Below are 27548 nucleotides of genomic sequence, written 5' to 3'. Positions count from 1 at the left end.
TCATCATGTGATGGTACTTATCTGATCGAAGTACGGTCCCATGTGTGGACTTGGACTACGCAAATTAAACCTTTGTGCATATCAACAAAGAAGTGGACCATTTCCCAACACATGAATCCAATCGATATAATTATATACTGATTCTAAACTTACACATTTCACGTTCGCGTAAAGAAGATCTTACTAACATTGCACTAATTGCTACATAATACCACTCAAATCTCACCATTATTCTCACACCCACAGTGTAGAACTCACAATAGACGACCCTCTTGGCCATCATAAGATCGTTAACACATATTATAACTTGTGTGTGTACAAATAAAGAATATTCTATCTATCTATCTATAACACTTATTGCTACAACATACCACTCAAATATAACCCTTATCTCCAAACCCACAGGGTAGAACTGCCAATAGATGACGCGCGCGGCCGCCCTGTCATGGCAGAGGTGGTGCACAAGGGGAAGAAGAAAGAGGCTGTGGTGGCTTGTGCTATGGAGGCTTGCAGGTAATAACGCGCTCTAAGTTTTTATCACTATCACAGTGCCACGAGTGCGAGTTTTTTCACCTATCGTTAATTGAAATCGAAACGGAAATTTGTATGGCGCTGGAGACACGCCACCTAGCGGTAAGTATCTGTACTAGCTCCGCTCCATACATCGATTTCACTCCTCATGGTGAAAAAACTCACACTCAAGGCGCTGTATAAAACAAAGTGACTTAATGGCCTATTTTTCTGGGTAATAATGCTGATGTTGTCGCATCTGAATGTTTGTATTAAACAGTGACAGCAACAATTTTATTCATCAGATATCATGTAACTATTGAAAAATCAGCCCTAAATCTTTAAAAAAACTACGCAACGGATTTTGATGCGGTTTTTTAATATAGTGATTCAAGAGGAAGGTTTAAATTCCAATTCAAAATATTTATTATAAATTTTTATGTATAATATCATCACAGTTGTCCTGTAGTGTATTTAGCATCAGTTTATTACATATTCTATTCTATTCTTGCAGGATACTGGACAGAGCCGGGCTGTTGCGGCAGGCTAAACATGGTGAGGAAATAAAATAGTCACATAGCCGTTAATAGCGCCATCTAGGGTTGAGTAGCAGAACTATATTACAAGCGCCATCTGTGGTGAGATAGCGGTGCTCTTGCAAGATTACAGAGAGGTAAAGCTGACAAAAATAAGAATATCATTACAACATCATGGGTAAAGTGGTTCATGAAGGAAGTGGCGGTGAAGTCTTGCAGAATACTCGACAGAGGCAGGCTGCTGAGGCAGGCTAAACATGGTGAGAAAATTAAGTGGTGACAGCGCCATCTAGGTTTAATTAGCGGAACTAATTAAATAGTACCATCTGTGGTGATATAGCGGTATGTATTTTCCCACTGCTGGGCCAAGACCTCCCCTTTAATTTTCCACTCATCCCGATCCAATGCGGCTACCTCCCAATCCGGCAAATATTTGACGAGGTCGTCCCGCCACCTCCTTCACGGCAAGCCATTACATATTTTAAAATTTAAATATTTTCCTATCCACCCGCAGAGTCCCGCCGCCGCAAGCAGCGCGACTACAGCGCAGACGACTACTACGACTCGGACAACGACGTGTTCCTCGACCGCACCGGCGCCGTCGAGCGGAAACGAGACTTGCGGAAACGGAAACATACACAGGAAGAGAGGAAGGAAGAGGCTCCGCTGACGTATGATGGACTGGTAAGTGTGGAAAAGTCGATTTAGCGCCATCTAGCGGCAAGTACTGGGACTAGTGAGTGGTAGCGCCATCTAGCGGGGAGTAGTGGAACTAGGAAACAGAATACTGCGACTCGGACGACGACGTGTTCCTCGACCGCACCGGCACCGTCGAGCGGAAACGAGACTTGCGGAAACGGAAACATACACAGGAATAACGGAAACAGGAGGAGCCGTTGACGTATGATGGGCTGGTAAGTGGTAGCGCCATCTAGCGGTGAGTAGTGGAACTAGGAAATGGAAATACACGAATAAGTAAAGAGGACACGCTATAGTATGATAGGCCGGTGAGTGGAATCTATGCGATATATCAGCTGTTCGATACCCATATTACAGGCTCTGTCTAACTTGGGGTTGGATGATTTACGAAGATGATTTACGCAAACGAAATATTTGCGTTTTCTTATTTAGTGGTCCATAAGATGAAAGAAATGACAGAATATACTTTTTGAAACGTCTAACTATAAAAACAGCTTGCAAATCCTTTTAATCTTGGTTAAACGACCTCGGTACCAGCCGTCCTTATACAGTTACAACAGATCACTGAAATCGAGCAGAAAATAGCCGTAGAAGAGAAAGGCCTAGACCGCCTGCGAGCACTAGGGAAACCTAAACAAGAGGAGGAAGCAGAGGGGGACAGTCTAGACAACTTCATGTCTAGTCTGGGCAAGCAAGGCCACAGTATGGCGCAGAAAGCTGAGATCTCTAGTACTAAGGTTGGTTATGTGATTGCGTTTTTATTTTTTCATGTTTTACATTCAAGTAAACGTTTTAGTAGATCAATCAATCTTCACATTAAATCACCAGCTTTATCCGCAAGCTTTGCTTGGGTCTATTCGATTCTATTCTTGCATTTTTTACATTCGTTTTACGTTTTAATAGATCTAACAATTATATTTAATAGCTTATTCCGCAAGCTTTGCTACCCATAAAATGGTTTTCCCATGGTAGGTAATTCTGGGATAAAAAGTTGCCCAAGTCTTAATTCAGTGTGAAAGCTTACTGAATAACAAATTTCGTAAAAAAATGAACGCCGGTTTCTCGTGAAAGAGTAGCAAATATAAATCTTTGAAACCCGTGAAACTTTGGCAGTACAATCATGTGTGCTTTAAGGTTTTAGGTTAGCAATTACATTGGAGAAAAAATTACGACTGAACCAACAAATTAGAACTGGGGAATCAGGCACACTTGTCTAAGGCTCTCATGGCTGTAATTAGCTTTTAGTTTTCCTCCCCATTCACCTCAACCTCGATAAAAATTTAACTCATATCGTTTCTCTTCACAGATGAAGATACAGAAGCTAAAGACAGAGCTCAGTAAAACGCAACGCCTGGCGGAGCTCGCTCGGCCGGCGCACCTGCCGCCGCTGATCAAGAAAGATGACAGCAAGATGGCGGTCAAAGTGAATAATTCGGTGGTTTATGGGAAGCGGTAAGGAATAGTCGATAGTTTATATTAAAATATAGTGTTATATTATGTAGGTTTGTCCTAACCCATGCTTTATAAATAGAATTTGTAGAATTTCTAATGTGCTTCTGCATTTATGTGCTCAGTCAGTGGAAATGTATACGAGTTAATTTGCGCAAAGCAAGATATATTTAAGCAACTAGTGCAAAAGAGCCTTTATGATGATGATGATGAAACCTTGTTATCAAGGACATAATGAGCTTTTTACTTACGTAGTATTGTCTTCTTCATCTTCATTAATTTTGGGATTACCACTAACGAAAAAAACAATAGGTATATGACTCTAGTTCTTTCCATATAACATGCTAACATAATTTTGTTTTACCGACAGAATACGACTAAAAGAAGACCCAGACAAGCGGCCAAAAGCAAAACAACCAACGAAACAACAAGAGGACGAATTCATAGAAGAAGTCGACTCGGAAGAAGAAACAGAACCTTCTAGAAGTGAACCAGTAGTAGACAGCAGTACGCAGAAGGAAGAGAAAGAAGATAGTAAAAAAACAGAAGTTAAAAGAATGTTTGGTCCTATGAGACCGCCTGAAGACTATGTTGTACCTGAAGGGTATTTTAATCAGGAATCTGACAGAGATTTACCTGAAATCATGGATGATGAAACCTGAGGTTTTGAAGTTAATAAACTGAATCAAGTTAGTTTTTTAATGCGATTGTTTTATTTTTGTTTTCAGAACAAATAATACAAATACAAATATCTTTATTGATAGCCAAAACAGTGTTATAATATCCCTACACTAGGATTCCCTGTGTCGTAGGGATTAGTCTCTTTCGTCTTATGCTATACAATAAAGGGGAGCGGGAAATAATAATAGCCAATTGGTCTTGGAATTCATTAAAATCACTTTAATTCTGCCTTACAAACTAAAAATCAAATTGACAAACATTATTCTTAGTTCATTTCCATGCTTTTGGCCCACCAGCCATACTCAGACATAACATTAAAAATAATAATGAACTATTATACACAAGAATAGGCCAAAAAACAATATATTTGTTCAAAAGTTCCTTTTTATACATCTGAAATCAAAGGAAGAGTCTCACTCCAAAGGTAAAAAAATACGTGTGTGAAATGTGTCCTATTGAATTTACTCTATTGATTTTAGTCCCGATCGAGGGGGACCCAGCATATAATTATGGAGATAAATCATACATTCCCTCCTTTAGATTACAGTCAAATAATAAGCCACTTTATGAAGTTAGAACAAGACTCCAAAAATCCAACAAAAAATGTACTCGTGTAAAATGTGTCACATTGAATTTAGCCTAGTCTACTTGACTCTCTTCTGCTGCCGCTGCCGGTAGATGTCGTTGACGGGCGGGGCTGCGCCGAGCTCGTCTTCGTCGGAGTCATCGGCTGCCTTCCGCCGCCGGGACTGCAATAAGAGAATATGTAGTTTTATTTCACAACAAAAAAGCGCACACTTACAAACAAATATTAACAAGACACTTAAGTATTCATTTATCGATTTATTGCCAACAGCTAGTCTAAATTAAGGATTCATTTATTTTAGACTAGCTGTTGGCAACAAATCGAAAAAAGTTTTGCGTTATTTAAGTTGCTTATGAGCTTCGCTTCTCTTTAAAAAGTAGCCTACGTGTTAATATATATTACGTATTATGTCAGCTTAATGCTTGAAAGAGTAACAAGTATACCTACACTAACATTAAACTTCCACTTTAGGAGGATAACTGGACTTTTAAGATGCCTTCGGAATCCACCCTACACGCTGTCACAGTAATTTACCTTGCTAGCGACGGTGGTGATGCCCTCATCATCCACTATCCAGTGCACGGACCGCGCCAGGTCGAAGAGCTTGGTGTCACAACCGTTCTCTTGAGTGGGGGCGGGAGCTGGAAATAACAAACGATAGGTTAATTCGTCAGTGATATGTTATACTTAGGTTGACTCTTAGAGGTGATTCAGTATTAATTCCGCCTTAAACAAAAGCGGACTATTTCTTGCAACACTGGCGCTATGACGGACGATGGAACTACACACCCTTCTTATTAGCGTTTTTCTAGGGTGTCTTTTTACTAAATTCCATAATAGCTGTTTTTCTTTTGGCAAACCGCCGCACATCATCATTGGCCAGTGATCTTACACTGCTAACACATAATGATTTACGAGAAAAATAATAAGAATGAACCTATTGAACTAGGAAGCGCGTAAATCACATCACTTATCACGTCGGGGTCACCACTTCTCCCATATATCTTACCCTTATCCGGCAGTGCGATCCTATTGAACAGGTCCATCAGCATGTCCACGGCCACGAAGGGTCCTCGGAAGGAGGAGGGCGGCGGCATGCACGCGCACAGCTGAGCGGCGGCGGGGGGCAGGGGGAAGGTGCCTCCTGTGCGGGAAAAGGGGGGGTGTTATTAAGTAAATTAGATAAGAGAGATAGACATTTAATTAATTTATAGGTCACACGCCACAATTTAGAAATGTAGAGAGAGTAGAAAGGCATGAATAAAAAATAGCACTATACTGTAAATCTTACATTTACAGCCTTTATTGTAAAAGCGAATTTGAAGTAACAAATGGATGGGTCAGCTCGTTGGTCAACTTTTGTTTTAAAACTTATGAAAATTAGGGTAAAATAAGCTGTTCACAGCAACTTAGTTACGTGACTTTTTAGTATGGGAGGTACAACTTTTGGGTCAGATTGACAATTTTAGCCCCCTTTCGGCTTATAATAACACTTTTTCCAAAAATGGATCTCGAAAAAAGGGATTTAAAGCTTTAAAGGCTGGCTCAAGTCCTATATATCGAACAGGACGCAATCAGTGGTATTAAATGGTTATATGTCAGCATGGAAAAACATTCCTTCCGGGGTGCCACAGGGATCCTTATTAGGACCCCTCCTATTTATTATTTTTATTAATGATATTGACATTTGCTTCAATCATTCCGAATTTCTCCTTTTTGCTGATGACATGAAGGTGTTTAGAGTGGTCAACAGCCAGAAGGACTCTGATTTACTACAGGACGATCTTAATAGACTTGCGACATATTGCAGTCTTAACAGTTTAGACATAAATGTCTCTAAGTGCTTCTCCATTTCATTTGGCCGTAAACGAAACATGTACCAGAGTACCTATAGTCTTAGCGACCAATCTATTTCCATCTGTAATGAGATAAAGGATTTGGGTGTAATAATGGACTCAAAATTACTTTTTGACAAACATGTAGATGCAATAGTAAAGAAAGCATACAAATTACTAGGGTTTCTTATGCGTTCGTGTAAAAATTTCAAGCTGATGAAGTCTATTAAGATAATTTACTGCACTCTTGTAAGAAGCAACTTGGAATACGCTTCTCAAGTGTGGAACCCACGTTATGGCGTCTATATTTCAAAAATTGAATCCATACAAAAAAAGTTTATTCGTTTCCTATGTTATAAATTTAAAATTCCAAGACGTAGCTATGAGTTTCATTGTAACAAATTCCACCTTCTTCCTCTTCAAATCAGGCGTGAAGCAGCAGATTTAATATTCCTCACTAGACTGGCTCAGAATAGTAGTGATTGTCCAGATCTACTGAATAAAATCAATCTGTTAGTCCCCTCACGTCCGTTACGTCTCAAATCATTGGTGCATGTTCCGCTCGTTCATACCAACTACAGGCAGAACTCGTTTCTTTTGAGAGCTTCGCGCTCTTTCAATACGCTTAGTAACGACTGTATGGACATAGACATGTTTTGTAGTAGCGCTCGTTCTATCAGCTATAATCTAACTAATAAGTTTAGCTCAACTATTTATGATTAGTAGTAACATTATTTACTTAACGGTTATTTTATGTAATACTCATATCATATTGTAGGTATAAATAATATTTTATATAGCTTAGTTTAGTTTCGTGTTTCCAGTTAGATTAGTATGTTTGCATACATAGGAATCATTTGTGTATACTCTGTTATCAATGAGTGAAAACTAGTAATTGGCTTTCAACTGTTAATTTTTAGTTTTATACTGTTAAATTTTAGCTGTAAGTTTTCCATAAAATAAATAAATAAAATAAATAAATAAAATGTAGTTATCATTTTTGCAGTCTAGTGTACATACATGTAATATTATCACAATCTATCAGATCCCCACTGCTGGGGCACGGGTCTCCTTCCAATGAAGGAAGGGTTCGAAGATGTACTATGTGATATTATGCATATTGCTATCTCACCTGGTATGGGGTGCTCGCCGGGCAGCGGGTTGATCTTGGGCTTGTACGGGATCATCTGGCTCGTGTCCGGGCGGGCTATGTCCTTGTTTGGGTCGTTATCTCTGGAAAAAAATATTATTGTTAGCAATTACCACGTAAAATTTCTCATATAGTAGCTATTTACCTAAGATGTTCATATTTTGTCATAGCTGTAAGTTCTCCAAATATAATTAATTAAATAAATATTTTATTAATAAATAAATTTAGCGTTATTTATAACTCTGATAAAGAAATAATTTAAAAAGGCCGCGTTTGCCGTTTGACTATAAAAGTATTTTGGTGTTCTTTTATAAAAACACTTATTATTGCGAGTGTTGTGGCGCTTATTGGGTCCAACAGTGGACAATTACAGGCTGATGATGAAGTATCAATCAAACTAAGGTCTAGTCGTTTTGCGTTTTTTTGTGGAATAGGAATACTTACTTATTTCCTAGAATAACAGCTGCTAGTTCGGGTGAAATACCCGCCAACGGACCCCCGAGAGCCCAAGATTTATTCGACATTGACGCCACCTGAAAATAACAATGAATTTATTATCGTTGTCGTCCTTTTGGGCATTACGACCCTTAGGTGGGTAGCCGGTAGTGATTGGATGAGGAAGGCCGAGGACCGAGTGTTGTGGCGCTCCTTGGAAGAGGCCTATGTCCAGCAGTGAATGATTATTGGCTGGCGTATACTGCATTCATTTTTAATTGGCACTAAAGGGCAAAAGGCATCTTTATGTATATCTTTTTATTTAAAAACTGGGTTTTATAATTAAATATAACAAAAAATGAAAAACTCACTGCAAAAATGATTAATTTCGTAATGAAACCGTTTATTTTGTCTGTAGTTTACTTGTTAAAGAATATTTTTATTAAAAAGACACACAAACATTGTTTACCTTTTGTGCCAAGTAAGGATAAATGAATTATACCTCGTGTTCTGGAGTGGAGGCCGCGACTAGGCAAACGTAGTGTGGGACGCCCTCCGGCTAGATGGGGTGACGACTTGCGAAAGGTGGCTGGTTATGATTGGATGCGGAAAGCTAAAGATCGCATTCAGTGGCGTGCTTTGGGAGAGGCTACGTCCAGCAGTGGACTGCTATAGGCTGATGATGATGATGATCATACCTCCGTGTAGCCGATGGACTTGAGCTCGGCGATGCTGCAGGGGTACAGGTCCAGGAACTTGTAGCGGTCCACCAGCTGCGCCGTCTCCTTGCCCTCGAACTCTTTGATCTGGGAGAGGAGAAAAAACACAGTCAGTTTTATACCTGAGAATGTCAAATGGGGCTTTGGGAAAACATTTAGTCAGTTTCATACCTGAGGAATGTCAAGATGTCAACTAGGGCTTTAGAAATGGTAAAAACAGCCGTAGGTATTTTAAGAAAATTTTATTGAACTTATTTATTTAAATTTTATTCATTTATTATAAAAAACCAATAATGCTTAACAGCTATATCTAACACGCAATTATACATAACACAGTATAAATACATCACAAATGAAAACACAGTCAAAGCATACAAGGGCGGGCTTATTGGCAAAAAGTAATTTCTTCTAGCCAACCTTTGTTTATGGATACATGAGCGTTTGTTGCTGAAATGGAACCACGACTACTACTCTGTGTAAAAAGTATCGGGACTTCATCAATAAAACACAAAATGTTTGTTATTCATCCAAATTTATTTTATCACTTTCAAAGTATGCTCCTTCAGAAACGATACACATACGCCAACGAATTATACAATCACCACAAAAAAATATACTTTTTACACAGAATGTATATCTCGTTTAACATACCGATTGCTCGCTTTATCACTCATTTTTTGCCACTAACTAAGTCACCTTGTGAAGGTTGAGCATTACTACTTATCGTAAGGCCCTGTTTCACAATGTCTGCATAATGGCTAGCTGTGGCATAAAAGATATGCTGTCACTCTCTGTAATTATATTTTAGACAGTGACAGCATGTCTTTTATCTCAAAGCCATTGTCCAGACATTGTGAAACAGGCCCTAAGATAGCCCTTAGATTTATCTTAATTGTTTTCAGTGCAATACCGTATACCTTCTAAATGTATACGGCCAAAAAGCCTTACCTTCTCGAGCATGGCCTGCCGCCGACGCTCCACCTTCACGATGGACACCAGGTCCCCGATGTTGGACTCGAACTCCAGGAACCTACACACACATAAGTTCGTTCATTAGATAAACAATAATCGAACTAGATAAAGTATCACATACAAAAACAAAGCTAAAGACTGTCCACACGAATAGACTCGTACTTGAGGAATGTGCACATACACACATCATTCCGCGACAAAAAGTAGCCAATTTCATTACATGTAACCGATGAATTCATTAGAAATAATTAATGTAAGTACAATTTGGTATGTAGAATTAGGATACTAACATGGTATAAATATTGTTACTACACCTAAGTTGAAAATTTGAATAAATAAATACCTGAATAAATTTTATTATATCACGAACTTTTACGGTGAAGGAAAACATCGTGAGGAAACCTACACATCTAGATTCTAGATGTGTATCCTAAGTGCATTGTACTCATTCAAAAACGTTGGTAATTAGGATGGCTATGTGCTATGTCACTCTTAGGGTCAGATGGCCATATGTGAGATGTCCCCACCTGTTCCAGATGTCCACGGAGCACTCGGGGCTGAGGCTGCCCGACGACAGCACTCGCTCGAACAGCACGCGAGTGTTGTTATCCTCTGGAAATGAAAGAAAAGGTTGAATTGCCTGAAAATAAGGATGGAAATATGTACATAGTTCTAAAAAAATTGCTTTCTTATATTTTTTTTCTTAAGATGTAAATGAATAATGATCGATTTCAAGGATAACTCTCTTGGGCCGAGCCCATGTTTTTATATTTACTTTCGTCGTATTCTAAAAACGGGTTTGACGCCCGCATCCTCACAACATATATTCCTCGCAACATATATTAAAATGTAACAACATTATAATTATTATTATAATAAACTCTATAATGTTTACGGCGTTGTCCGGTAGACCTAAAAAGCGTCAACTCACGCGGTTCACACTAAACTAACCGTTCAAATGCGACAAGTAGTCGATATAGCACAGCACATACTCCGGTATGTGGGGGAACTTCTTCAGCCCGAGCTCGAATATCCTGAAGGCGATGTTCTTGACCTTGGAACAGTAATACCTACTCCTTGAGATCGGCCGCCACGAAATGTAGGTATATAGATAGGCACCTAACTAAATGTTAATTTACCTAAAGCACGGTCGCTAAGCACAGCGAAAAACGGGCATTGACCTTTTTAAATTTGTCTCTGTCGCGCAGTAAAGTAATAGAGCCCTCACGCTCGCACAGTGATCTTGACGGCCGTCAGTAGATTGCAATTGGTTGTAGACGCAAAGGTCAACGTTCGATTTTCTCTGTGCTTGCCAACCATTCTTATAAAATGTTTACGGCTTGGCCCCGTAGACCTAAAAAGCAACTCGCGTGGTCCGTACTGTACTAACCGTTCAAATGCGACAAGTAGTCGATATAGCACAGCACATACTCCGGTATGTGGGGGAACTTCTTCAGCCCGAGCTCGAATATCCTGAAGGCGATGTTCTTGTCCTTGGAACAATAACTTACCTACTCCATGATAGCGGCCGCCACGAAATATAATATATGTACATAACTAAATGTTCATTTACCTAAAGCATTAACACACCGAAAACCTATCATTGCCCTTTTTATATTTGTATCTCTATCGCACGCGCACAGCAAAGGAGCGATCTCGCTCGTACAGTAACCTTGATAGCCGGCGGCAGATATTGCGATTGGTTGTAGATACAAAGGTCAACGTTCGCTTTTCTCTGTGCTTGCCGACCGACCTTTATAATGTTTATACGGCGTTGCCCCGTAGACCTAAAAAGCGCCTCCATGTCCCTTACCATGTCTATCTGTCTGTCCGCTATATTATAATGTCATTAGGTATAGTGTCGTATGGTTCTCATTACGTATTGTGTTCATCTATCTATCTTCCTTCCTACGGACCTAATTAGCGTCGTCATGTCAACTCACGTGGCTCGTACTGTACTCACCGTTCAAATGCGACAAGTAGTCGATATAGCACAGCACATACTCCGGTATGTGCGGGAACTTCTTCAGCCCGAGCTCGAATATCCTGAAGGCGATGTACCTAATACTACCTTATTATAGTGAATAGGTGCTGAATGGAGCAAAAGTGGTGTAGGGAGCGAATTTTCCATAGTCGTCCCGCTAATATTACAAAGAGTTTGTTACTACTTCACGTCAAAACGGCTGAACAGATTTTAATGAAATTTGGTATGGACTTAGCTGACACCCTGAATGCTCACATAGGCTTTTTATCGCGGAATTCCCACGGGAAACCACTTTTTAAGGCGAAGCGGCACCAGCTAGTAGAACAATAAAAAAGTAGTTCAGAATTACCCCCTGAGTCACACTCTTTCGGCTTAGTATACTCTTTTTGCAACACCCTGTATAACAAAACTCACCGTTCAAATGCGACAAGTAGTCGATATAGCACAGCACATACTCCGGTATGTGGGGGAACTTCTTCAGCCCGAGCTCGAATATCCTGAAGGCGATGTTCTTGTCCTTGGAACAATAACTTACCTACTCCATGATAGCGGCCGCCACGAAATATATGTACGGTGGCCTGCGCCTAAAAGTATACAGGCGGAATTTTTTAAATAGCGATCTCAAGCTCACATGCTGCTCAAGCACATCCACATAAACACCACAGCTACACACATCACACACAACACGTCCCCGGATTTATAGCAGATGTAATAATAATAATAATAATAATCTTTATTTGCACACCATGAAACATAACTTAAATTTAACTTAATTAACATACATGCACAAATGGCGGTCTTATCGCTAAGAGCGATCTCTTCCAGACAACCGTTATAGATAAAAAGTTAAACATTGGAAAAGGGCACTTAGGTGTACTTAATAATTACGAAATTAACAACTAAAAACAAACAGATGTAGGTGTTCCCTTCATCATCAGGATCGCTATTTTAAAAACTACGGACCTAAAAAGCGTAGTCATGTCAACTCACGTGGTCCGTACTGTACTTACCGTTCAAATGCGACAGGTGGTCGATATAACACAGCACATACTCCGGTATGTGCGGGAACTTCTTCAGCCCGAGCTCGAATATCCTGAAGGCGATGTTCTTGTCCTTGGAACAATAACTTACCTACTCCATGAGAACCGCGCCACGAAATATATGTAACTATATGTATAACTATATGTTGATTTACCTAAAGCACGGTCGCTAAGCACAGCGAAAATCGGGCATTGACCTTTTTTATATTTGTCTCTGTCGCACGCGCACAGTAACCAATGTAAGTAATGGCCGGCAGAGATTGTAATTGGTTGTAGAGGCAAAGGTCAACGTTCGATTTTCTCTGTGCTTGCCGACCAACCTTTATAATCTTTAGGGCGTTGCTCCGAAGACCTAAAAAGCGTCAACTCACGTGGTCCGTCCTGTACTCACCGTTCAAATGCGACAAGTAGTCGATATAGCACAGCACATACTCCGGTATGTGCGGGAACTTCTTCAGCCCGAGCTCGAATATCCTGAAGGCGATCAGGTCTCTTCTCTGTACATGACCATACTAACCGTTTAAATGCGACAAGTAGTCGATATAACACAGCACATACTCCGGTATGTGGGGGAACTTCTTCAGGCCGAGCTCGAATATCCTGAAGGCGATGTTCTTGTCCTTGGAACAATAATACCTACTCTATTCTTATCTTAAGAACTATAATACTTAACAATAATAATCCATGAGAGCGGCGCCAGGAAATATATGTAACTATTTGTTCATTTACCTAAAGCCTAAGCACAGCGAAAAACTAGCATTGCCCTTTTTATATTTGCTCTGTCGCGCAATAATAGTGCCTTCTGCTCGCACAGTAACGTCGATGGCGGCGGCAGACTGTGGTTGTAGATACAAAGGTACTATAAAACGATACAAAGGTAATGTACGATTTTCTCTGTGCTAGTCGACCGACCTTTATAATATTTAGAGCGTTGCCCCGTACACCTAAAAAGTGTCACCTCACGTGGTCCCTGGTGTACTCACCGTTCAAATGCGACAAGTAGTCGATATAGCACAGCACATACTCCGGTATGTGCGGGAACTTCTTCAGGCCGAGCTCGAATATCCTGAAGGCGATGTACCTAATACCTACTACCTTATTATAGTAAATAGGTGCTGAATGGAGCAAAAGTGGCATAGTGAGCGAATGTTCCATAGTCGTCCCACTAATATTATAAAGGCGAAAGTTTGTGAGTGTGTGAGATTGTTACTTCTTCGCGTCAAAACGGCTGAACCGATTTTAATGAAATTTGGTTTGGAGTTAGCTGACACCCCGGATTACCACATAGGCTAACTTTTTACTGCGGAATTCCCACGGGAAACCACTTTTTAAGGCGAAGCGGGACCAGCTAGTAGAACAATAAATGTATTTCAGAATGACCCCCTGAGTCACACTCTTTCGGCTTAGTACACTGTTTTTCCAACACCCTGTATAACAAAACTCACCGTTTAAATGCGACAGGTAGTCGATATAACACAGCACATACTCCGGTATGTGGGGGAACTTCTTCAGGCCGAGCTCGAATATCCTGAAGGCGATGTTCTTGTCCTTGGAACAATAATACCTACTCTATTCTTATCTTAAGAACTATAATACTTAACAATAATAATCCATGAGAGCGGCGCCAGGAAATATATGTAACTATTTGTTCATTTACCTAAAGCCTAAGCACAGCGAAAAACTAGCATTGCCCTTTTTATATTTGCTCTGTCGCGCAATAATAGTGCCTTCTGCTCGCACAGTAACGTCGATGGCGGCGGCAGACTGTGGTTGTAGATACAAAGGTACTATAAAACGATACAAAGGTAATGTACGATTTTCTCTGTGCTAGTCGACCGACCTTTATAATATTTAGAGCGTTGCCCCGTACACCTAAAAAGTGTCACCTCACGTGGTCCCTGGTGTACTCACCGTTCAAATGCGACAAGTAGTCGATATAGCACAGCACATACTCCGGTATGTGCGGGAACTTCTTCAGGCCGAGCTCGAATATCCTGAAGGCGATGTACCTAATACCTACTACCTTATTATAGTAAATAGGTGCTGAATGGAGCAAAAGTGGCATAGTGAGCGAATGTTCCATAGTCGTCCCACTAATATTATAAAGGCGAAAGTTTGTGAGTGTGTGAGATTGTTACTTCTTCGCGTCAAAACGGCTGAACCGATTTTAATGAAATTTGGTTTGGAGTTAGCTGACACCCCGGATTACCACATAGGCTAACTTTTTACTGCGGAATTCCCACGGGAAACCACTTTTTAAGGCGAAGCGGCACCAGCTAGTAGAACAATAAATGTATTTCAGAATGACCCCCTGAGTCACACTCTTTCGGCTTAGTACACTGTTTTTCCAACACCCTGTATAACAAAACTCACCGTTTAAATGCGACAGGTAGTCGATATAACACAGCACATATTCAGGTATGTGCGGGAACTTCTTCAGCCCGAGCTCGAATATCCTGAAGGCTATGTTCTTGTCCTTGGAACAATGACTTATCTACATAACCTACTCTATGAGAGCGGCCGCCACGAAATATAATGTATGTAACTGAATTTTAATTTACCTAAAGCCTAAACACAGCGAAAAACTAGCATTGCCTTTTTTATATTTGTCTCTGTCGCACGCGCACAGTAATAAAGCCGTTACGCTCGCACAGTGACCTTCATGGGCGGTGGCGTAGATGCAAAGGTCAACGTTCGATTTTCTCTGTGCTAGCCTACCTTTATAATGTTTATAGACTGTTGACCCGAAGACCTAAAAAGCGTCAACTCACGCGGTTCACACTGTACTAACCGTTTAAATGCGACAAGTAGTCTATATAGCACAGCACATACTCCGGTATGTGCGGGAACTTCTTCAGGCCGAGCTCGAATATCCTGAAGGCTATGTTCCTAATACTACCTTATTATAGTAAATACGTGATGAATGGAGCAAAAGTGGCATAGTGAGCGAATTTTCCATAGTCGTCCCGCTAATATTATAAAGGCGAAAGTTTGAGTGTGAGTTTGTTACTTCTTCGGGTCAAAACGGCTGAACAGATTTTAATGAAATTTGGTATGGAGTTTTAGCTGACACCCTGGATTCCCACGGAAAAACTTTTTAAGCGAAGCGGGACCAGCTAGTAGAGCAGTAAAAGTAGTTCAAAATCAAAATGAGCCCGAGTCACCGCTTTATCATACCATTTTTGCAACACCCTGTATAATATATAACCTTAACTAAACTCACCGTTCAAATGCGACAAGTAGTCGATATAGCACAGCACATACTCCGGTATGTGGGGGAACTTCTTCAGCCCGAGCTCGAATATCCTGAAGGCGATGTTCTTGTCCTTGGAACAATAACTTACCTACTCCATGATAGCGGCCGCCACGAAATATAATATATGTACATAACTAAATGTTCATTTACCTAAAGCATTAACACACCGAAAACCTATCATTGCCCTTTTTATATTTGTATCTCTATCGCACGCGCACAGCAAAGGAGCGATCTCGCTCGTACAGTAACCTTGATAGCCGGCGGCAGATATTGCGATTGGTTGTAGATACAAAGGTCAACGTTCGCTTTTCTCTGTGCTTGCCGACCGACCTTTATAATGTTTATACGGCGTTGCCCCGTAGACCTAAAAAGCGCCTCCATGTCCCTTACCATGTCTATCTGTCTGTCCGCTATATTATAATGTCATTAGATATAGTGTCGTATGGTTCTCATTACGTATTGTGTTCATCTATCTATCTTCCTTCCTACGGACCTAAATAGCGTCGTCATGTCAACTCACGTGGTCCCTACTGTACTAACCGTTCAAATGCGACAAGTAGTCGATATAGCACAGCACATACTCCGGTATGTGGGGGAACTTCTTCAGCCCGAGCTCGAATATCCTAAAGGCTATGTTCTTGTCCTTAGAACAATAACTGAATAACTTACCTACCTTACCTACTCTATGAGAGCGGCCGCCAAGAAATATATGAGACTTTAATTTACCTAAAGGCTAAGCACAGCGAAAAAGTAGCATTGCTCTATTTATATTTGTTTATGTCGCACGCGCACAGTAATAGTGCCCTCACACTCGCACAGTGATCTTGAGGCCGGCGGCGGAGCTTGTGATTGGTTGTAGATGCAAAGGTCAACGTTCGATTTTCTCTGTGCTTGCCGACCGGCCTTTATAATCTTTAGGATCGTTACTCCGTAGACGTAATAAGCGTCAACTCTCGTGGTTCATACTGTACTCACCGTTCAAATGCGACAAGTAGTCGATATAGCACAGCACATACTCCGGTATGTGGGGGAACTTCTTCAGCCCGAGCTCGAATATCCTGAAGGCGATGTTCCTAGTACTACCTTATTATAGTAAATAGGTGCTGAACGGTGCAAAGGTGGCATAGTAAGCGAATTTTCCAAAGTGGTGCGACTAATATTATAAAGGCGAAAGTTTTTGAGTATGTGTGTATGCTTGTTACTTCTTCACGTCAAAACAACTGAACTGATTTTAATGAAATTTGGTATGGAGTTAGCTGACACCCTGGATTAACACATAGGCTGCATATATTTTTATAGCGGATTTCCCACGGGAAAACTTTTTAAGGCGAAGCGGGACCGCCTAGTTGAACAATAAAAGTAATTCACAATCAGAAAGACCCCCGAGTCACTTCACTTTATCATACCACTTTTGCAACACCCTGTATAACCCGCATATAACCTAAACACCCTGTATAATAAAACTCACCGTTCAAATGCGACAAGTAGTCGATATAACACAGCACATACTCCGGTATGTGGGGGAACTTCTTCAGGCCGAGCTCGAATATCCTGAAGGCGATGTTCTTGTCCTTGGAACAATAACTTACCTACTCCATGAGAGCCGCCGCTACTAAATATAATGTACAGTGAAACTATAAAGTCCTGAAATTAATGTTTGAGGAACTAAAATTTTCAGGAGCCTGGCACCATTAGAAAAGAAACATAAAAGTCATAACAATTGTTTATGTCAATAGGCGGTTGGCTGTTTTTTTGAATTTTCTTATTAATTATAAGGATAATCTAGATAAAAGCAACAATTTACGCTTGGTTGCAATAAGGAAGATGAAGAAAAATATTCGTAGTCAAGCTAGTGAAGTTATTTATCGAGTTTTAATACAATGTTTAGCGGAACATCAAGCTGGACACATTTTGTCGAATTTGGAGGATGTTTACGCTCGTGCAGCGTCTATGACGGGTATGTAGCATTGTACAAATTGTAATAACTCATTTTTTATTAGTACCAACGCTTCGCAACGTACCATTTATCGATAAACCTAGGTTTAGAGCCCAAGTCGAACATTGTTTACATACCACTGATTGTAGGTTTCAGCTGGTTTCAGTTGAGTCAAACCTTAACATTTTGATACTTGAAGATATATGTTTGTTTACTTACTAAATTCACATTGTGTGAATTTGGGGGGCATTGTGTAACGCAAAAAGATTTTTTTATTTTATTTTATAGTTATATCGGACCAGCGTGCCAAAGAGGGCAATTATGGAATATTTCTAACTCCTGGAAGAAACAGAACTGGCCGTCCAAAAAGAGAAATTGATGTCTTTACACTCTTTACTATGTGTGCCCTTCGTCAACAGATCCAGTTTTTTTATACAGTTAAATAACGTTATCTAAATAAATATTTATTGTTTTCACTATTAGCCTTCATTTTAACACCTTCTAGCTTGTATAAGAGCTTTTTTTGTGGATGGTAAGTTGTTTTTAAATACATAAATAGGTAGGAAGTTAACAGGCAAAATTTCAAGTATCAAAGTCAGTTATGTTTCGCTATATAGGGTTGCTACATGAAAGATAGCAGTGCCCTCATTTAATTTCAGGACTTTATAGTTTCACTGTATATAATGTACATAACTAAATGTTCATTTACCTAAAGCCTCAACACACCGAAAACCTATCATTGCCTTTTTTATATCTGTCTCCGTCGCACTAATATTGCCCTCACGCTCGTACAGTAACCTTGATCGCCGGCGGCAGATCGTGATTGGTTGTAGATACAAAGGTCAACGTTCGATTTTCTCTGTGCTTGCCAACCGGCCTTTATAATGTTTAGGGCGTTGCCCCGTAGAGCGAAAAAGCGTCTTTCTGTCTGTTCGCTATATAATATATAGTATCTTGTGGTTCTCATTACGTATTTTGTTGAGTAAATAAACAAATTCTCTATCTATATTCCTTCCGACGGACCTAAAACGTCGTCATGTCAACTCACGTGGTTTATACTGTACTCACCGTTCAAATGCGACAGGTAGTCGATATAACACAGCACGTACTCCGGTATGTGCGGGAACTTCTTCAGCCCGAGCTCGAATATCCTGAAGGCGATGTTCTTGTCTTTAGAACAGTAGTACTCCATGAGAGCTGCGGCTACGAACACGTGGTAGTGTGATCTGGGGAGGGGAGAAGGGAGGTTATCTATGTATTCTATTCTATTCTCTGTGGGGGTGTAAGTACCTGCACCTGGCTCTCTCGAGTGGAACCTTTGTGCATATCCCCAAGGTCTAAACTGCCTTCCTAAGCTTGGACCATTGCCCACCACGCTGGTCCACTGCGGGTTGGTGGGTTCACATATCTAGATGTGCTAAATCTAGATATGCAGGTTTCCTCACGATGTTTTCCTTCACCGTAAGAGCGATGGTATACATTGTACTTAAGTTAAAAGAACTCATTGGTACATGCCAGCGCCGGGATCGAACCCGCATCTCTTGCGTGAGAAGCGGGCGCGTACCCGACTGAGCTACCACCGCTCTATGTATTAAAACTAGATTATTATTATGTCGCGCTAGATTGCATCACGGCTTCGGGAGTTAAATTTGAGTAATGTCGTATGCTACATAAAATAAAATTAGAGGTTTGTAGTTTTTTATGATTATGAGTAAAAAGTCCACAAAAACTCTACGAATCACAAAAATCGGATTTTTGGATTCTTTACGTGGGACACCTTTCATATGCTTCGCATAGTTTTAAATTTGTAGAGTGTGATACTCCTAATATAAGAATTGCAATGAAAAATCATTTTTCAGCGCTTAGCAACCTGCCATTGGATAGTTTACTGATACAATTGCACCCTTTATAGTCAATACTAACAGTGTGTTATATTAGGTGTCGTGTCTCAAAAAATAAACCATGATTGAAATCCATAGAGGTCAGATATCTCCGTGGCAGTCTGTACTGACCTCGGGTCCTCCCTGGCTCGCTTGAAGACAGTCCTCGCGGACTTGATCCCCTCGGCGCGGCGCGCGAACTTCATGTACTGGACGTAGGCCAGCGCGGGCTCTATGTGCCGCTGTCTAGTGCCGCGTGTGCTGGCGTGTAGCCGCCGAGTATATAGCGACACTACTCAAAATAGCTGAGGTTTGGTGTCTTAAATAGCAAAAAATACAGATTTTTTAGTAATGCCGCTATAGTAAGTAGGGGTGTGATAAGTACCGTGTTTCCCTTATATGCTTCGCATAACTATAGTATGTAGAGTGGGACACCCATCCACCATATGCTTCGCATAACTATAGTTTTTAGAGTGGGACACCCATCTAACATATGCTTCGCATAGCTATATTATGTAGCGTGGGACACCCATCCATCATATGCTTCGCATAACTACAGTTCGTAGATTTGGCTTTTAGACACCTATCCTCGTAAAGTTCACTGATAAAAGCGCGCCCCACTGACCTCGGGTCCTCCCTGGCTCGCTTGAAGACAGTCCTCGCGGACTTGATCCCCTCGGCGCGGCGCGCGAACTTCATGTACTGGACGTAGGCCAGCGCGGGCTCTATGTGCCGCTGTCTAGTGCCGCGTGTGCTGGCGTGTAGCCGCCGCGGGTATATAGCGACACTACTCAAAATATCTGAGGTTTGATGTCTTAAATACCAAAACTCCAAAAATACAGATTTTTGAGTCACGCCGCTATAGTAAGTAGGGGTGTGATAAGTACCGTGGGACACCCTACATATGCTTCGCATAACTATAGTATGTAGAGTGGGACACCCATAGATCATATGCTTCGCATAACTATAGCTTATTGAATGGGCTTTTAGACACCTGTATATAGAGTGGGACACCCAGCCAACATATGCTTCGCATAACTATAGCTTGTAGAATGGGCTCTTAGACACTTGTCTTTTCTACGTTCACTGATAAAAGCGCGCCCCACTGACCTCGGGTCCTCCCTGGCTCGCTTGAAGACAGTCCTCGCGGACTTGATCCCCTCGGCGCGGCGCGCGAACTTCATGTACTGGACGTAGGCCAGCGCGGGCTCTATGTGCCGCTGTCTAGTGCCGCGTGTGCTGGCGTGTAGCCGCCGCGGGTATATAGCGACACTACTCAAAATATCTGAGGTATGATGTCTTAAATACCAAAACTCCAAAAATACAGATTTTTGAGTCACGCCGCTATAGTAAGTAGGGGTGTGATAAGTACCGTGGGACACCCTACATATGCTTCGCATAACTATAGTATGTAGAGTGGGACACCCATAGATCATATGCTTCGCATAACTATAGCTTATTGAATGGGCTTTTAGACACCTGTATATAGAGTGGGACACCCAGCCAACATATGCTTCGCATAACTATAGCTTGTAGAATGGGCTCTTAGACACTTGTCTTTTCTACGTTCACTGATAAAAGCGCGCCCCACTGACCTCGGGTCCTCCCTGGCTCGCTTGAAGACAGTCCTCGCGGACTTGATCCCCTCGGCGCGGCGCGCGAACTTCATGTACTGGACGTAGGCCAGCGTCGGCTCTATGTCCTCCATGTCCAGGTAGCGGGTGTATACTTGGTGCACCTGTGGGTAGGGAGGGTGAAATTTGTAACTGATATACAGGGTGTTGAAGAAGTTAATGTGAACAACTTTTGATATAAGATGAGAATTAACAAAGTTTCTATGGAAAATAATATTTTTTTTTACGAATTACAACACTTGTAGAGCAAAAGTTGTTAAGAATGACCCCGAAGATAAACTTTTTCAGCTTACTGTTTATACTGTTGTATATAATATTGTTGCCCTAGTAACAAAAAGCTAATTTATTTAGCTTCATAGAGAGCTTATTTTTTTTCTATTACACTTATTAACCGACTTCAAAAAAAGGAGGAGGTTCTCAATTGTTCTCAATCACTAGATATGGTTTTGAACACACTAAAAGATAAGCAATGTCTCATACTCGCAGGAGATATGAATATTGATATAATGCCAGACACTATTACGGAAAGTCGCTCTGAATACCTATGCTTAACAGCGCAGTATGATCTTGTACCGGCAATTGACAAACCAACCAGGTATTCTACTTGTATTGATCACATCCTCACAAGATCCCGACTTAAACCTTTAGGCGTTGTATGTAGGTCGGCTATGACCGATCACGACTTGGTCATGATTGGTATACCCCAATTGCAGATGAAGGGGGGAAGTCGGTCTCGGTTAGTCAGCAAACTAAATCTCGCAGCCATAGAGGATGATTTGAAAGAGGTAAACTGGTCACATGTTTTAGACTCAAAAACGCCCTCTGACGCAACTGTGGCTTTTAACAAAACTCTTATAGGTATAATAGAAAAACATAGAGTCACACACAAGGTAAGCCGTTCTAAGTACAGCCTTAAAACGTGGATAACGCCGGGATTAATTAAATGCATGAGACACCGTGACGCCCTACACCTGAAAGCACGGAAGAGGCCAAAAGACGCTATTATTCAACTGACGTATAAACGTTACAGAAATTTCTGCTGTGACCTTTTGCATAAACTTAAGCACCAGTTTGAACAAAAACAACTAGACGAAAACAAGAATAATTCTAAAAAACTATGGCAAATAGTGAAGGACATATGTCATACTAGTAAGCAAAATGCACCTGCGACGGAACTATTGAAGTCAAAAAATAACACCACAGAATCACTAGACTACTGTAATGATTACTTTTCCACGGTGGGAGGTAAGTTAGCAAACGAAATCCTAAACAACCAAGGTATTACCGAACAGTTACTAGCTGATGAAATTTCTATCGCAAATGGTAAAACTCACAGTTTTTATTAGTGTTGCCACGAATAGTGAATTAGCCGAATACCGAATACCGAATATTCGGCGACGCTGCCGGCCGAAGCGCCGAATATTCGGCCGCCGAATATTCGGCGCTACAACCTGTTTTTTTTGTTCCTGGAACTGCTTTGAAAAAGTCGCTACGGATTATATGAGAAATGCTAATTATTAGGAGGCAGAATGCTGTGGCAAACGAGTTGAATTTTTATTTGATAATAGTTCGCCTAGATCGGATGGCCGATCCTTACAAGTGGTGGTCAGCAAACAAAAAACAATACCCGAAAATTTTGAAATTTGCAAAAACTTATCTTTCTTCACCTGGAAGTAGCGTTTATAGTGAGAGGTTATTTTCTGAGGATGGTTACAATGAAAAGCGCAATCGTGGGCTACCAAAAATGCTGAAATGCTCGTTTTTATCCAGCACAACTTACTACTGATTAATTTTAAGTACTAAAATGTTGTGATTTGGAAATAAATACACATTTTTGATTAAAATAACAAGTAATTTTTTACATGATTTACTATTCGGTATTCGGCCCGAATAGTACTCACTATTCGGCCGAATACCGAATACTGAAAAAACTGGCCGAATAGGCCGAATACCGAATAGTTGCCGAATATTCGTGGCATCTCTAGTTTTTATATGCACCCAACTGACGAATTTGAAGTAGACTCAATCATACGAAACCTCAAAACGAGTGGTGCCTCAGGCCTGGACTGCAGCAATAACAATTTAATAAAACAAATAAAAAACCACATTATTACACCTTTGACACATATATGCAACCTAAGTATATCATATGGTGAGTTTCCAGAGCCATGGAAAAAAGCTGCAGTTTGTCCAGTATACAAAAGTGGTCCCAAGGATACGCCATCTAATTATAGACCCATCTCATTACTCAGTTGCCTATCAAAAGTTCTCGAAAAGCTGATAAACCAACGCCTCATATCATACCTAGAGACAAACAATCTGCTTAGCAATAGACAATACGGTTTCAGGAGAGGAAAGTCCACGGAGGACACCGTCGATGACCTAGTCAGCCTTATATGCAACTTGTTAGACAGTGGTAATGCTTGCATTGGTGTCTTCCTGGACTTGGCAAAAGCCTTTGACACAGTATCAATACCAATATTGTTAAGAAAGTTAGAATATATCGGTATAAGAGGATTACCACTTCAGTGGTTTCAATCGTATCTGAGTAATAGGAAACAAGTTGTGAGGATTGGTGAAAGCATGAGCACGGAAAGTAGGATACAATTTGGTATTCCCCAGGGCAGTATCTTAGGACCTACCATGTTTCTGGTTTATATAAACGACATCTCGGACTTTGTCCCAGCAGACGCACAACACTTCTGTTACGCAGATGACACTGCTGTGATCTTTAGCGATGCTACTTGGGATGGCGCATTTCAGAAGGCTGAAGCTGGCATGACGAGTCTGGGCAAATACCTTAATAGAAACCTTCTAACCTTAAATACAGACAAGACAAAATACGTCACGTTTTACAAGACTCTTGCTTCGTGTCCACCAGATACAAATGGTATTAAAGTTCATAGGTGCAACTTACAAAACAATTGCCTGTGCCCGGAGATTCAAAGTACAAACACCATCAAGTATCTTGGTATTAAGATTGATAACACCTTATCTTTCAAAGCACACATACACACTCTATCGGGGAAAGTCAGAAAACTTATCAATATAATGAAACTCTTAAGGCACTGTGCTAACAAGGACCTTCTGAAATATATTTACTTAGCACTATGCCAGTCAATCATAGGATATTGCTTGCGGATCTGGGGTGGGTCGGCCAAAACACACATGATGGAAATTGAACGCGCACAACGCTCAGTTTTAAAAGTAATGTTAGGTAAACCATTTCGCTATTCCACTAATAAACTATTCGATGAATGGCAACTTCTCAGTGTTCGTCGACTTTATATTCACTTAGTCACTATACGAGTTCACAAAACTCTACGAACAAGCCCGGACTACCCAGAAATAATAAAAAAACGTGTTTATAAAATACCTACTTCATCTGTTATAGCTCGACAACTTCGTGCGCGACCCTCCTTGCGGGGTGACAGACGCGGAGGGGACGAGGTACCCAAGACGACAGCGGGTAGCATGAGAGGTAGTGGGGAAGGGCAACGCGTGCACTGCACGTCATTATTACGGCAGTCTCGGCCGAGCAGTCGAGACGGCCACATGTGTTGTAAAATCTGTCATAATCTGAGTTCGACGCACATGAGACCACTGATCCTGAGACCATTAGTCTTAGGATGAGTGTTGAGGCCGGAGCCTCCACAATCGTTGGAATATTTAGGTACCTTTTTAAAAATTTAATTATATTATAATTAGGTACCTATCTATAATTCGTCAACAAAATAACGTTAAAAATAACAAATCGTATAATTTCTCAAATTAAGGGGCTTCTTGTAGAACAGCGTACCGGATCAGTCCTGCTACGCGGCTGCGGCGCAGTCAGATACGAAAAAGTAAACAACAAAGACGAAGAGTCCATATGACAGTGCGTCAGTTGTCAGTTCTTGTAACTAGGAAAGCAACCAAAATTGAAGGTGGAAGATGATAATCTTTTTCATTAAAGAAAATGGAAGTCACTGATGATTCTGGTGAAATCGAAGTTTTGGAACACTCTAGTACATTATACTTCAAAGTAGGTATATTTTTTTTTGTTTTTGTTTTAGATTTATAATTGAAGTTAATGAAAACGATGATGAAGATGGGGATGACGACGACCATGAACAAGTTCAAACAGAGAGTGAACATAAAAGTGACATAGAAATTGTTTTATAAAATAAAACACTTTTTCATACATACTTACATAAATTCAAATTGGTAGATATTCTGAAGGTAGACATCCTAATTTTAATGCTGTCAAACTATAAATTTTAAGCTAAATATGACATTTACGGGAACACTCATAGAATCAAATTTTACTTACTCTTACATTACGTCAGAAATAGTTACAAGCTATCGCGAGATTAATCCGGGCACACTTTTCTACGTGTGTAGCATGTCGTGCTACCTCGCCCCCGCCACGTCTCTCACCCCGCAAGGAGGGTCGCGCACGAAGTTGTCAAGCTATAGTACGTCTTTTGCGAGAAGACACAGCTATTTCCTATATCCACACATTTACAACAATGTCGCCAAAGAATGTTCTCTAAAACAATTATCTGTACACGAAGTGAAACTTAAGGTAAAACGATGGTTACTAAGCCTAAATTATGATCAAACCGAGTCCATCATAACAATACAAACGTAGCGTTAAAACTATCGTACTATATATTTTGCATGCTTTATGTATTTATGTATGTATTCATAAGGATATATATGTATATCTATGTTATAACAATATTTATTTAACACACTGTCACTATCATAATATTATTACACACTACATTTTTATTTTATTTTTTTTATCACATGAAATAATGCAAAATCGCTTCCGCTTGTGACCAACATTGTCGTTCATAGCAATCAAATAGGAATAATACTCGATCGCCACGACACAGGTTCGCCTAGTGTGGGATCATCGGTAAACTATGTGAACTTATTTAAATCTACCCTCTTTGTAACTTGCTCGTATTTGTCATTTATTTTATATATATTTTTTCTCGATGTACAATGTTACCGTAATAATTGCATGTTTGTGTATTAGTTTTAAGTTTTAATTCGTATATGAATAAATGAAATTGAAATTGAAATTCGTCGGGATCTTTTTTTTTATATTTTTTTTTTATGTATGTTCACCGATTACTCCGCCGTTTATGAACCGATTTTGAAAATTATTTTTTTGTTGTATTGGGTTGAGCTCCCAGGTGGTCCCATTTTTTTTTCAGAATTTTATCTCACCCCCAAGGGTGGGTAAAGGGGTAAAAACAGGGTATGAATTTCCATTTTGGGCACATATTAACCGATTCTAATGAAATTAAGAACGTAAATATAGTTCTTATAACAAAAAAATATGATGGTGACCTTGAGCTGATCTGATGATGGAAACGGAAGGCAGTCAGGGGAACTCCTCAACGGTATATAGCAACTACTTCGTGTTTAGGCTTGAATGATTCGTATTGATTAGTAGGACTTTTTGGTATCATTTGCACCTTACTTTTGATTGAAAATTATCACAAATAAACTAAAAACTATTAAATAAAATAATAATTAAAAAAATTAAAAAACCGACTTCAAAAAACCACTAAAATGTAAGAAATAATTTAAGGTTTACACAAATTCTACTCGTATGAGACAGTACAAATATACCTAAGCAGGAACTGTTCTTTTTTGAAGTTGGTGCCATATTTCTTCAGATTACTTTGTCACCGCACCAACATCAAAAAAGAACAGTTCCTGCTTAGGTATATTTGTACTGTCTCATACGAGTAGAATTTGTGTAAACCTTAAATTATTTCTTATATTTTAGTGGTTTTTTGAAGTCGGTTTTTTAATTTTTTTAATTATTATTTTATTTGAATACAACGTTCGACGAACGGCAAAGATAACCTAAAAACACCATACCATTGGTCAACTCACGTGATTCGAACTTAACTTGATTATAATGAAACAGTTACCAGTCTGTGAATGTGTTTTAGTAGTCCTTACGAAGACTGAATGTCTTTATGTGATTTTATGTTTATCACCCAATTTAATGAAGCCTCCGTAGTCGAGCGGGCCTCAGTGATCGTAACTGATCGCTGAGGTAAAGCAACAACTGACACGGTCAACCATTGGATGGGTGACCAATTTCAAGTGGTGCTTTTCTGGACGCTTCCGTGCTTCGGACGGCACATTAAGCCGTGGGTCCCGGTTGCTGCTTCGGCAGCAGTCGTTAAGCCTAGTCAGAGGCCTTCGGGCGGCTTGAAAACATCTGACAGTCGG

The 27548-nt window shown here is 40.3% G+C and overlaps 2 protein-coding genes across 7 annotated transcripts in view; one reads left to right on the top strand and one right to left on the bottom strand.

The window, feature by feature from the left end:
* The window catches only part of LOC105386243 (kanadaptin), a 33115-nt gene extending 29219 nt beyond the window's left edge, over nucleotides 1-3896 (top strand). Inside the window, exons 7-12 of one of the 2 annotated variants that reach the window (XM_048632149.1) lie at nucleotides 406-513; nucleotides 1025-1065; nucleotides 1561-1730; nucleotides 2297-2482; nucleotides 3052-3197; nucleotides 3565-3896. In XM_048632149.1, coding sequence (XP_048488106.1) covers nucleotides 406-513; nucleotides 1025-1065; nucleotides 1561-1730; nucleotides 2297-2482; nucleotides 3052-3197; nucleotides 3565-3856 — 943 coding nt within the window. In that variant the 3' untranslated portion in view covers nucleotides 3857-3896. The remainder of the gene's footprint in view (nucleotides 1-405; nucleotides 514-1024; nucleotides 1066-1560; nucleotides 1731-2296; nucleotides 2483-3051; nucleotides 3198-3564) is intronic. The other variant, XM_048632150.1, reaches the window with a different exon arrangement.
* Nucleotides 1-27548, bottom strand: part of LOC105380444 (protein suppressor of forked) — a 54325-nt gene that overhangs the window by 15098 nt on the left and 11679 nt on the right. The window contains exons 11-20 of one of the 5 annotated variants that reach the window (XM_048632143.1): nucleotides 21264-21406; nucleotides 18857-19014; nucleotides 10100-10184; nucleotides 9549-9630; nucleotides 8580-8687; nucleotides 7891-7979; nucleotides 7429-7529; nucleotides 5471-5605; nucleotides 4996-5102; nucleotides 4211-4624 (exon numbers count right to left, since the gene is read on the bottom strand). In XM_048632143.1, coding sequence (XP_048488100.1) covers nucleotides 4520-4624; nucleotides 4996-5102; nucleotides 5471-5605; nucleotides 7429-7529; nucleotides 7891-7979; nucleotides 8580-8687; nucleotides 9549-9630; nucleotides 10100-10184; nucleotides 18857-19014; nucleotides 21264-21406 — 1113 coding nt within the window. In that variant the 3' untranslated portion in view covers nucleotides 4211-4519. Of the gene's footprint in view, nucleotides 1-4210; nucleotides 4625-4995; nucleotides 5103-5470; nucleotides 5606-7428; nucleotides 7530-7890; nucleotides 7980-8579; nucleotides 8688-9548; nucleotides 9631-10099; nucleotides 10185-18856; nucleotides 19015-21263; nucleotides 21407-27548 lie in introns of those variants that run through there. The other 4 variants (XM_048632146.1, XM_048632147.1, XM_048632144.1 and 1 more) reach the window with 4 other exon arrangements.

This window comes from Plutella xylostella, chromosome 30 (genome assembly GCF_932276165.1).
Source record: "Plutella xylostella chromosome 30, ilPluXylo3.1, whole genome shotgun sequence".
NCBI classification, from domain to species: Eukaryota; Metazoa; Arthropoda; class Insecta; order Lepidoptera; family Plutellidae; genus Plutella; species Plutella xylostella.
Note: the sequence above shows the minus strand (reverse complement) of the source record. Positions and strands in the feature narration are given on the sequence as shown.